Source organism: Oryctolagus cuniculus, chromosome 11 (assembly GCF_964237555.1).
Source record: "Oryctolagus cuniculus chromosome 11, mOryCun1.1, whole genome shotgun sequence".
Taxonomy (NCBI): Eukaryota; Metazoa; Chordata; class Mammalia; order Lagomorpha; family Leporidae; genus Oryctolagus; species Oryctolagus cuniculus.
In genome coordinates, this window is record NC_091442.1 from 84,015,502 (window position 1) to 84,028,150 (window position 12,649).

Consider the following 12,649-nt stretch of genomic DNA (forward strand, 5'->3'; position numbering starts at 1 on the left):
CATTTATTAATTAGGACCATATTTGCCCTTTTATATAAAACAGTTATCTTTTGCATAGAGCAGCTATAACTGCTGTATGAAAAAAACATGAGAATGGAATATTGTATTGCATTTAATAGGTATTCATCTGTACAATTGATTTTTTATATTTGTGTATCATTGAGCAAATGGTGATTAATGTATATTTATATGGAGCAGTAAGTAGAGTTAGGTATTAAATTGACCATGGTTCTTATTTATAATGACTCATACCACCAGTGTTCAAATATTAATATTATATTGGAGTTGAATGGGTTCACACTGTTGTGGAAAGGTATTTGAAGCTGATTTGTGAAAGTGGTATGGCAAATATATAACCATGCCAACTTTTGTCCAAGATGCAATATAAGGCGAATTGGTTAGCCTTAGATCCTATTTCAGCGGAATTCCAGAATTCGTTATTAAAGCATTCCACAGGCCTAATTCTGGGCTTCCATCATGCAGTGTAAAGTTGTAATGGGAATCCAGTTAGCATGTGATGGGGTTTCCTCTTAGTTGCTGTCCATTATTTCATCATCTTAAGGAATTGATGTCTGCATGTTAGTCTGTTTTTTAGAAGCATAACTATGTTTTTATATTTCTGTGTACTTAATTTTGAAGGTTTCCATTTTTGTTCTGGAAATAAGTATGAAAATAAAATGCTGATTGTGTGTGCCACCACTGGAAAAATGTTCCTTGCATGTGGTTTTGTGAAATTATGTTTTCTTTAAAAGGTCGAGACTGTTACATGGGAATGATACCGAGGAAAACATATCGTTCTTTGTTAAGTATTGGAGGATGCATAAAACTAATGATTTAACCGATAATGTAAAAGCCAAAGTAATTTGTGTATTATAGAATGTAAAGTATTTTAAACCAGGGACTGCTAAAGTTGGTGAACTTTGATAATCTGTTAATAAATTGTTTATTGATTTTTAACTCACTTTTTTTCTCTTAGGGTGTGGTTAGGCCTACTGGGGGATATGCTGTAATGCTGAACTGGTCAATGTCGTCAATATATGGACTGAAACCTGGAGAGGTAATCATGATTTCAAACTAACATTACGTGACTTTTCTTTGATCAAGATACGTGTTTTTTAGGGGCAGGTGTTGTGGCACAGTGGGTTAAGCTGCCACTTTGGAACCCTGCATTACATATTGAGTCCTCCTACAAAAATATGTTCATTTTCTTATCTTCTTATTTCCTAGGTGTGGTGGGCAGCTTCTGACTTAGGTTGGGTCGTTGGACATTCCTATATCTGTTATGGACCTCTTCTGCATGGGAACACAACAGTTTTATATGAGGTAATAGATTTTAAACATATTTGTTTACTGAAATCTTTTGAGAAGCAGTCCTGAAGAGGAACAGAAAAATTTGATGTAGACATGAGACCTTTTTTAAAAATGTTTTTTCAGGTTACAAATATAAGTTGAAGAAATGAACAGATATTTAAGAAACAATACCCAGTTATTTCTGTTGAACTGAAGAACAAAGTCAGTAAAAATTAAGTTCTGAAGAACATACGGTAACAGGCTGGATGTCTATCCCTCATAGATTTCTAGAAAGTATTATAAAAATGGTACTTGTTTTAGAGCTTTAAAAATTTAAATATCTGTCATAAAACATTACCATATAGATTCACCTGTTTTTGTAGTATTAGTGGATTTCCAAGAATATGATGTCTCAGTCTTAACTAAAAGTTTCTGACAACAGATTTGTGTATAATGAAGAGAAGTAGAATGGCCAGTTTTATAGCTGAGTAGGTAACTGCTTGGAGATTTGAATGCCTGTATTAATTTCAATGAAGCATAAAGTTTCTATGTATATTCTACAAACTGTCCTCATACGGCTATTCTATTTAATTTTATCAAAGGTATGAAAATTTATCAAACATTTATCAGATTATAGATAAAAATCTTAGAGGTATAATGGCTTAATTGTCATTCAAAATGATTTTGTATTTTTGGGACAAAGTTCACAAGATTGAAAAGTACAGCAATCTTTATAGTCTTAGAATAAAATATAATGCAGAAGTGAAAGGAGGGAAACCTGAGTTGTTTGTAGTTTATATGGTTAAATCCCAAGGTATTAAAATTTCCCATGATCTAATCATAAACTGTAGGATTGCTTTTTAAAAAATGAATGTGTATATGTCAGATCTTTATTACCATAACAAACGCTTGAGAGGAAATACTTATGAGAGGGAGAGGTTTATTTTGGGTAAGTGCTTTTTGCAGGTTCGCAATCCCAGACTGGGAGGGCTGCAAGGGTCTGCATGGAGGGTGGCAGTGGCAGAGAGCATGCTGAGGAATCAGCACCTGGTTAGCCAGGAAGCAGGGAGAGAGCTGCTGGACCAGCTCAGACTTTATTGAACAACACTTTGGTGAGAACTGCCTTCCAAGGGCATGTCAAGGGCATGCCCTCAATGACCTGAGGACTTTCCACTAGACCTAAATACAATAATTGGATTATATTTCTCCCTTCTTAGTACCATTAACATGATTTTGGAGTTTAATGTTCTGCATGAGTTTGGGAGCCAAATCATACTCAGACTATAGTAATATTCAGTGATCGATCACTCTCCCATATTTGAAAATTTGTGTTCAACTTCATGGGAAGAATGAAAGCATCGTTAACCTGGAGAAAACATCTGAAAGAAATAGAATAGGATGAAAACAGCATCATGTAATAATGAGATGAAAGGGTTGGGGATAGTTAGTCTAGCAAATAATACGCTCAATATGTGTATCATAAGTATTTTTATATTGAATAGTTGTCACATAAAGATAAAGTAATCTTCTAATGCAGATTTATAGGGAGTTATATTTTCGGAACAATTTAAATGTTTGGTATGGAATTACCATGAGCAACTTCTCAAACATAGGCTCTCTTCGTATAAAATGATCTCTATCAAACAAGGAATGCAAGAAGTGAATTTTATATGTGGATTCTGTGGGGGAAGGTGATATCAAGGACCTTTACAGTCTCAACATCCTGTAACTTAATGCATCTGAAAAAAATGAGAGGCTATTCTCTGTTTTTGTGTAGTTCTCCGTGTCCCTATTGCCACGTAAAAGCCATGTATATTCACTTTTATTTATTTTAAAAATTTATGTATTTATTTAAGAGACTGACATGATGTGACGAGTAGAGTGGAAGAGATCTTCCATCTTCTGTTTCATTTTGCAAATAGCTGCAATGGTGGGCTGAACCTTCGTGAACCCAGGAGCTTGGAACTCTAAATAGGTCTCCATTGTGAGTGACAGAGGCCCAAGTACTTGGGCATATTAGCAGGAAGCTGGATTGGAAATGGAGGTGAGACTCCATCCCAGAAATTCTGATATAGGATTTGGATGTCTCCAACAGCAGCTTAACTTGCTGTGTTCCAACAGCTGTCCTCCCCCCCCCCTTTTTTTTAAAGATTTATTTATTTATTTGAAAGTCAGTTACAAAGAGAGCAAAGGGGAGGCAGAGGGAAAGGGAGATCTTCCATCCTCTGGTTCACTCCTCAGTTGGCCGCAATGGCCTGAACTACACCGATCCAGAGCCAGGAGTTGCTTCTAGGTCTCCCACGCGGTGCAGGGGCCCAAGGAGTTGGGCCATCTTCTACTGCTTTCCTAGGCCATAGCAGAGAAATGGAGCAGCCAGGACTCAACTGGCACCCATATGGGATGCCGAAACTGCAGGAGGCAACTTTACCTGTTATGCCACAGTGCTGCCCCCCTCCTTTCATTTTTAGATGGTTTAGGTTTGGCAGTTAAGGGGCTTCTTGCAATACCAGCATCCCATATTGGAATTCCAGTTCAAGTCTCCACAGTGCCAATTCCTGATCCAGTTCTCTGCTAATGTTCCTGGGGAAGCAGCAGCAGAGGGCCCAAGTACGTGGGCTCCTGCCATCCATGAGGGAAACCAGGGTGGAGTTCCTGGCCGATGCTTGTCTGTTGCAGCCATTCGAGAAGTGAACCAGCAAATAGAAGATCTTATTCTCTCTCTCTCTCTCTCTCTCTCTCTCTCTCTCTCTCTCCCTCTCTCCCTCTCTCTCTCTCTCTCTTTCTCTCTCTGTTGCTCTTTGAAATAAATTTTTAAAAAATGTGGTTTTCTATATGAATACCAAGAGGTACTGTGGCAGACTTTGACAAAATTTTAAACCATGCATATTGGCTCACATTTTTTCCCATTATGTTTTTGTACCTTGCCAATTTGATATGCATTTGGGTGTTGCTAATAATTACAACATAGAATATTCTTGATAAATGTGTTTCATACTGAAATCCTTGAAATAAAATAATTGTCTTTTATTAAAATAATCATTCCTCTTGGTGTAAACAAAATAAACCTTAACACCAGATGATTACATTGAGTTGTCATATTGCTTCTATAAATGTGATAAAGCCAGGGTTAATATTATAAGTATTTATAGTGGAAGTATTAAACTACTGTTAGAATTGAGAAATACAATGTTTGTGCTGTTTACACTTAGACATTTATTGTTTCTCAAGTTCAAAGTATGGATGGTTGAATGGGCTTGTTTATCCTTTTTATTGGATTTTTAAATTTTTTTAGAATGTAGAAATTTTTAATGTTTTTACCCTAAAGAAATGTTAAATGCTCCAGGATATAAATATATTTACCCTGCTTAGACATTGCTCAATATATTCATGTATCAGAATGTCACATTGTACCCAATAAGATGTACAATTGGTGTCTTCTTTCCCTAAAGAAACCTTTTATTTAAGGAATACAAACTTCATGCATTTCCTAAGTACAACCTTAGGAACATAGTGATTCTTTGTACCATACCAGCCTTCTCACCCCTCTTCCTGCTCCCTTTCTTATTCCATCTTATTGTTTTACTAAGATCTGTTTTTAATTAGCTTTATATACAGAAGATTAACTCTATACTAAGTAAAGAGTACAACAAATTGGAAAAAAAAATGTTCCTCAACAGTTGAGACAAGGGCTGTTCAGAGTCATTGCATCTCAAAGTTGATTTCACTATATTTTTAAGCATTCTTTTTTTTTGAGAAATTTCATTAATTTTAAAGAAGAACCCAAGAATGATATGTCTTTTGTGAACACTTAGACATAACTAAAACTTATGAGACATAAGAATATCCTCCACATAATACAGTAAAATCAAGTAAATATTTGAGAGCAAGTTTTACTATTAGCTGTCAGAATACAACTCTTTGAAGACAGAGTCCTGCATGGGAAGTTAGTGCATGGTGACTCCTGTTGTTAATTTAACAATTAACACTTTAAGATGTCATGTCCATGATCTGCCGAGGCTCATGATATGAGCTGCCTAGGCTATGGAAGCCTTTTAAACCCACAAACTGTTAATATTTAGACAGGGCCATAAGCAACGTAGTTTTCTCTTCCCTTCAGAGATACATACATCCTTCTTTGACCACTTCTTGCCACTGAGGTGTCACCCACAGAGGTCCTTCCGTAGTATACTTTTTGACACAGCATCTTAGCTTTCCATGCCTGAAATGCTCTCATAATCTTTTCAGCCAGAACGGAATGCCTTAAGGGCTGATTCTGACATCAGAGTTCTACTTAAAGTGATTATCAATCTTGTGAGTCCACTGTATGGACTGCTTCCCATGTTGGAGCATTCATTCCTTTTTAATTCTATTTGTTATTATTATTACCACTTAATCCTATTTATATGATCACTTTGACACTTAATCCTATCTATATGACCATTTTAATACTTAATCCTATCCATATGTTCACTTTAACACTTAGACTGCTATTTTTACCGCTCAGCTTAAGGGAATTTGGGGTCCCATGGAACTTTTTTAAATTGTACCCTTAGAAGTAAGTCTATAGGAATGTATGCAGAACTATATAGCTTTATAGTTATAAACTTCATACATTTCATAATTACAGCTTTAGGAACATGGAGATTTTACTTTTTTTTTTTTTTTTTTTGACAGGCAGAGTTAGAGAGACAGAGAGAAAGGTCTTCCTTTTCCATTGGTTCACCCCCAAATGGCTACTATGGGTGGAGTGTTGCACTGATCTGAAGCCAGGAGCTAGGTGCTTCCTCCTGGTCTCCCATGCAGGTGCAGGGCCCAAGCACTTGGGACATCTTCCACTGCCTTCCCGGGCCACAGCAGAGAGCTGGACTGGAAGAGGAGCAACCGGGACAGAACCCGGCCCCCCAACCAGGACTAGAACCTGGGGTGCTGGCGCCGCAGGCAGAGGATTAGCCTAGTGAGCTGTGGCACCGGCCATACATCATGATTTTTCTCCTGGTGCCCACCCTCCTGCCCATATTCCCACCTCCTTCCCCATCCCTCTCTTATTTCCATTCTTAGTTTTTATGAAAATCTGTTTTCAATTATCTTTATTTTTAATTTTTTAAAAATATTTATTCACTTGAAAGAGTTAAAGAGAAAGGTAGAGAGAGAGAGAGGTCTTCCATCCACTGGATCATTCCCCAGGTAGCCGCAACAGCTGGAGCTGAGCTGATCTGAAGCCAGGAGCCAGGAGCTTTTTTCAGATCTTCTATGTGGGTGCAGGGGCCCAAGGACTTGTGTCATCCTCTACTGCTTTCCCAGGCGTGTTATCAGGGAGCTGGATCAGAAGTGGAATAGCCGGGACTGGAACTAGCACCTATATGGGATGCTGGTCTTGTAGGCCAGGGCTTTAAATTGATACAGTACAGCGCTGTCCACTCAATTCACTTTATATGCATATGATTAACTCTATGTTAAGTAAAGACTTCAATAAATCATATAAAAAAAAAAAAACTGTTCCTCAACAGTCAAGACAAGGGCTGTTCAAAAGTCATTGTTTCTCAGTGTCAATTTTATCCTAAAGATTACCTTTTAGTTGCTCTTGTACTTATCACAGGTCAGATTTTTAATTTAAAGAGAACAAATTTCATGCATTCTAGAGGTACAATTTCAAGAAGACAACGACATTTCGCTGCCTTTGCCCTTCCCCCCAAACTTTCTCCCATCTATTCCCTCTCTCCATCAATTTTTGCAGACATAATTTAATACATGTTAAATTCACAGGCTTAATTCACCACTAACTGTAACATTCAAGAAGTAAAAAGTAGGGAGGCTACAGTTCCATAGGCATATAAAAAAGTGCTAAAAATGACAATCATAGCACAAAGTGACCATTTCATTCCTATACTTTTTTGCATTCTGTATTAACTAGTACACATCATAGAAAACATATAATATTTGACTTTTTGACTAAGCATAATTGTTTTCAATTACATTCTTTTTGTTGCAAAAGACAGGTTTCATTCCTTTTTAGCACTCTGTAGAGTATATTTACAACATTGACTGTATCCAGTCATCAGTTAATGGACATCTGGGTTGATTGTGTATCTTAGCTATTTTGAATTTAGCTACTTGTGTTTACTAATATCTTTCACAGGATGAGTTCATTTTGTTTGGGTGAATTCCCAGGAGTAGGATGGCTGGGTCATATTGTAAATTTATTTTCGGCTTTCTGAAGAATCTTCATACTGTCTTCCATTGTGGTAGTAATAATTTACATTCCTAGCAGCAGTGGATTAGAGTAGCTTTTACCTCACTTCCTCACCAGTATTTATTTATTTATTTATTTTTATTTTTAGATGATAGCCATTCTAAATAGAGAGAAGTGAAGCCTCGTAGTTTTGATTTGTATTTCCCAGCTGGCTATTGATCCTGAGCATATTCTTATGTATCTGTAGGCCATTTGGATTTCATCCTTCAAAAAAATGCCTTTTCATTTCTTTTGTCCATTTCTTTACTGGATTGTTTGTTGTTGTTGAGTTTCTAGAGCTCTTTATTTATTCTGGATATTAATACTTTATCAGTTTCACAATTTGCAAATATTTTCTCCCATTCTATCAGTTGCCTCTTCACTTTTTTGTTTCCATTCTGTGCAGAAGCTTCTTCCCATTTGTCTACTTTTGCTTTTATTACCTGTGCTTCCATGGTCTTTTCCAAGCTGTCTTTGGCATGAAATACTATAAAATGACCAAACATGTGTCTTAGGAATTCAAGAAGGTGTAGAAAGAGAGAATGTATTAGAAGGCTTACACAGTGAAATAATAAAAGAAAACTTCCTTTCTTTGGAGAAATATAGGAACAACCAAGTACAGAAAGCAGATAGAACTTCTAATAAACATGATCAGAATAGATCTTTACCATGACCCATTACAGTCAAACTTTCAACAGTAAGACATTAATAAATAAAAAAAAAGATTCTAAAATGTGACCAGAGAAATGCCAGATTACCTTCAGAAGATCTTTAATTAGAGTAACAGCTGGATTATTATCAGAAATCTTACAGGCTAGTATAAAATGAAAGGGCATAGTCCAAGTCCTGAAAGAATAAATTTGTCAACCCAGAATATTGTACCCAGCAAAACTCTCATTTATAAATGGAGGTGAAATAAAGACCTTCCATAACAAACAGAAATTGAAAGAATTTGACACCACTCATCAAGGCTTACAAATGATTTTTAAGGATTTTCTACAGATGGAAATAGAGAACTATAGTCATCATTATGAAAGAATGTGAAGGTGTGAAGGCAGAAAATATCCTATTCAAATACAAAGGAAATCCAAATCAAACAAAAGGAAAAATAGTAGGACCAGGTCATTACTTATTGGGTTCTTTGTATTTATAAAAAGATGATGGGCTTAAGAACAATGTGGATGTTCTATAATTATTTGTTCTGTGAGTAACTTAATGAAGATAAGATTTTTTTTACAGATTTACTTATTTGAAAGGCAGAGTTACAGGAAGAGAAAGAGACAGATATCTTCCATCCTCTGGTTCACTCCCTAAATGTCCAAAACAGTCAGCATGGCTAGACCAGGCCAAAGTCAGGAGCCAGGAGCTTCAGCTGGGTCTTCTGTGTGGGTGCATGGGCCCAAGCACTTAGGCCATCTTCTGCTGCTTTCCTAGTCACATTGGCAAGAAGCTGTATCAGAAGTGGAACTGGCCCCCAAAAATGTTTTTAAACCCTGTGTTTGTACTATGCTTTCCTTTCTACAGCATTTAAATGTCCTTATTTCTCTCTGATTAAGAACAAAGCATTTCAAATGTTTGCCCAATTCTATATGTCCCATCTTTATTTTTCTTCTCCATTAAACTCCTTAAAAATTTTACTCTAAGTACTCTGTTGTGAATTTATACTTTTACAGTCACTGTTCATCCTGTGTTAGTCTGATTCCTGTCCAGAGCACTTCATGGAAACTACTAGAGCAGACAGCACAAATTACCTTATAATGGATATAGTTAAAGGGCCTTCTGCAGTCTGATTTTACCTTTTCTCTCAATTATTCATTGAGATGTATATACTTTTGCTAATGTTCCTGCTGTTTTCTTTTATTGAATATAACATTCCCTCTGTCTTTCCTTATCTGGTTGACTTCTACTGTCCTTGAAGATCTGCTTAGAAGCATCTTATTTCAGCCAGCGCCGCAGATCAATAGGCTAATCCTCCGCCTGCGGCGCCGGCACACCGGGTTCTAGGCCCAGTTGGGGTGCTGGATTCTGTCCTGGTTGCTCCTCTTCCAGTCTAGCTCTCTGCTGTGGCCCAGGAAGGCAGTGGAGGATGGCCCAAGTCCTTGGGCCCTGCACCCGCATGGGCGAGCAGGAGAAGCACCTGGCTCTTGGCTTCAGATTAGCACGGTGCACTGGCTGCAGCGGCCATTTTGTGGGTGAACCAATGGAAAAGGAAGACCTTTCTCTCTGTCTCTCTCTCTCTCACTGTCCACTCTGCCTGTCAAAAAAAAAAAAAAAAAAAAAAGCATCTTATCTCTAAAGTTCCCTCTCAAAATTGGAGGCAGTTTTTAGTGTCCTTCTCTTTGATACACTTACCCCCTTTGAATGTTTGTATACGAGCTGGCCACATTGTACTGAAATTATTTGTTTGCACCTAGAGAGTGAAAAAGCCTTAAATTCAGAATCACAGTGCATCACATATACTAAGTAAGCACTCAGTGAATATATATGGAACTTGATTGAAGTTTACTCTGCATTCTTTTTTCTTCCTGATAGCTTTTTGTTATTAGCCCCTTTCTTGTTTTTTCTTAGGTTGATCCTGAACATTGGAACTTCAGCCATCTTTTCTCATTCTGCTCACATTTCCTGGTTAATCTCCACATAGTTCATATTTGTCATATTTGAATTCTAACAAAAGATTCCTCTTTCTGTATGGCTTTCTGCTGAGCACCAATTTATTGTGGACATCTCCAGATGGTGCAAACATACATTAGGCTCAAGATGGCATGAACTGATCTCTATCAATTTCTCTATAACCTGAAAGATAGGTTTCTTTCTATGTAGTCTATAGTTTTGTTAATGCTACCTCCATCGGCACAGGCATAGAAACTGAGTCAGTCTGTGAATGATTATAACTTTATTATCCTTATATCTCATGCTCTACTGTCCATTACATCTTTTTGAATACGTTTTAGTTTATATCAGAAGTGTTCCTTTTTTATGCCTCCTTTAAATATTCAAGAATGGTATCCAGCCAATATAAATGAGTATGTCATGTTGATATTATGTGTTTGGGCTTCTGGTCTGATTTATGTCTGCATTCCAGTCTAGTCTAGGAGACTTTCCAATAGATACTTGCACCTTTAATGTCAGTCACTCCCTTCCAGGCCATCTACTGTGGTTTGCCTGTGTCCTCCAAAGCTTCATGTGCTGGACTCTTGGTCCTCAGTGAGGCAGTGTTCAGGTGGTTTGATAGAACCTTTAGGTGATTAGATCATAGGAGCATTAGCTTTGGAAGGGATTAGTGTACTTCTTTTGGGACCCTGGTTATTTCCTATGACAGTGGCTTGAAAAAAAAGAGCAAGCCTGGTCCCTGAATTCCTCTAGCATCTTGAATTGCCATGGGACTGCTCTACTCCTCCTGTGCTGTAATGTAGCCAGAAAACCTTGACCACAGACTGACTGTAAGAGCCACCTAATCTTGAACTCCCAGCCTCCAAAACTGTGAGCTAAATCAACCTTTTATCTTTACACTTGTCCCATCCTTGGATATTTTGTTATAGCAACAGAAAATTGACCAATACATACCTCTACTCCTCTAATTTCCGAACTCTCCTCATGTCAATATTGCTGTCTCAATAAATGATAGAACATAAGGAAAATCAGTAAAGATAGAACAAAAACAACAAAACCATCAACCAACAAGGTTTAATTGACATTCATAGAACATTATCCCCAATAACAGCATACTATACATTCCCTTTAAGTGCCCACAGAACATATACTAAAGTAGATGAAACCCAGGACCATGAAAGTAACCTCAACAAATATAAATAAATTGAAGTCAGAGTCTATTCTTTGATCATGGTGGAGTCACACTAGAAATCATTAATAGAAAGATAAAAGGGAAATCCTGAAATGGTTGGAAACTAATAAATACACTTCAAGATAATTCATAGATTCAAAATAAATGCCTCAGATATATATATTTAACAGAATTAAAAAGAAAGTACATCATGTCAAAATTTGTGGAACACAGCTAAAGAAGTTCTAGGAGGGAAATTTATAGTACTAAATATAGAAAAAGGACAAAGAATTTCAAGTCCATTGAAAACACCCAGAAGAAGGGCATAATAATCCTCAGACAAGCAGAATGAAGGAAATAGTAAAAATCAGAGCAGAAGTTAATGAATTTGAAGAAAGAAAAACAAAGGAGAAATCCAATGAAGCACAGAGCTGATTCTGTGAAAAGACACTTAAAATTTGCAAGCCTTATAATTCTAACAGTTAGAAGGAGAGAGGAAATACAAATCACTGATATCACATATGAAAGAGTGGATACCACTAAAGACCCCGCAGATAGTTAGGGAATACTATGCCTAATTCAACATACATAAATTTGATGACTTGGATGAAATGGACCACTGCTTCCAAAATTGCAGACTACCATGTTTCATCAGTTAGGGAGATCACTTGAATAACCTTTCAAATATTACTATTAAGAAAATAGAATTTATGATTTAAGTGATTCCTAGAAATAACTCCCCAGGCACAGAAAAATTCTGCCACATGTTTAAGTAAGAATTAACACCAACTCTGCACAATCTCAGAGAAGAGGGAACACTTTCTTATTAATTTTATGAGGCTAGTATTGCCCTAATACCTAAACCAGAAAAAGACTAAATAATAAGATACTGCTGAGTACTCACAGAAAACCTACTAAAGTAGATGAAACCCAAGACCGTGAAAATAACTAACAGATTTAAACCAATAGAAGTTAGAGTCTGTTCTTTGATCATTTGGAGTCTGTCACAAATATTGTTATAAAAGTCTTGACAAAATGTTAGCAAATAATTCATTAATACTTAAGAAAGAATTATATACCGTGTACAAGAATTGTACACCATGACCAAGTGGAATTTATTCTAGGGTGCAAGGCTGACTTAATATCTGGAAATCAGTCCATGTAATATACAAAATTAACAAGCAAAAGAAAAAAATCACATGATATCAATTGATAAAGAAATGTCATTTAGTAAATATATGCCCATTCATACTAAGAACTTTTGGAAAACTAGGAATAGAAAAATGCTTCCTCAAGTTGATTAAAGGCATCCATAAAAATACCTCATGCTAACATCATACTCAGAAGAC

The 12,649-nt window shown here is 36.6% G+C and overlaps 1 protein-coding gene across 3 annotated transcripts in view; it reads left to right on the plus strand.

Moving 5' to 3' along the window:
* Positions 1 to 12,649, plus strand: part of ACSS3 (acyl-CoA synthetase short chain family member 3) — a 368,594-nt gene that overhangs the window by 255,494 nt on the left and 100,451 nt on the right. For all 3 annotated transcript variants that reach the window (XM_008256845.4, XM_002711267.5, XM_017342001.3), the window contains 2 exons: positions 977 to 1,057; positions 1,228 to 1,323. In XM_008256845.4, the coding sequence (XP_008255067.2) occupies positions 977 to 1,057; positions 1,228 to 1,323 (177 nt within the window). The remainder of the gene's footprint in view (positions 1 to 976; positions 1,058 to 1,227; positions 1,324 to 12,649) is intronic.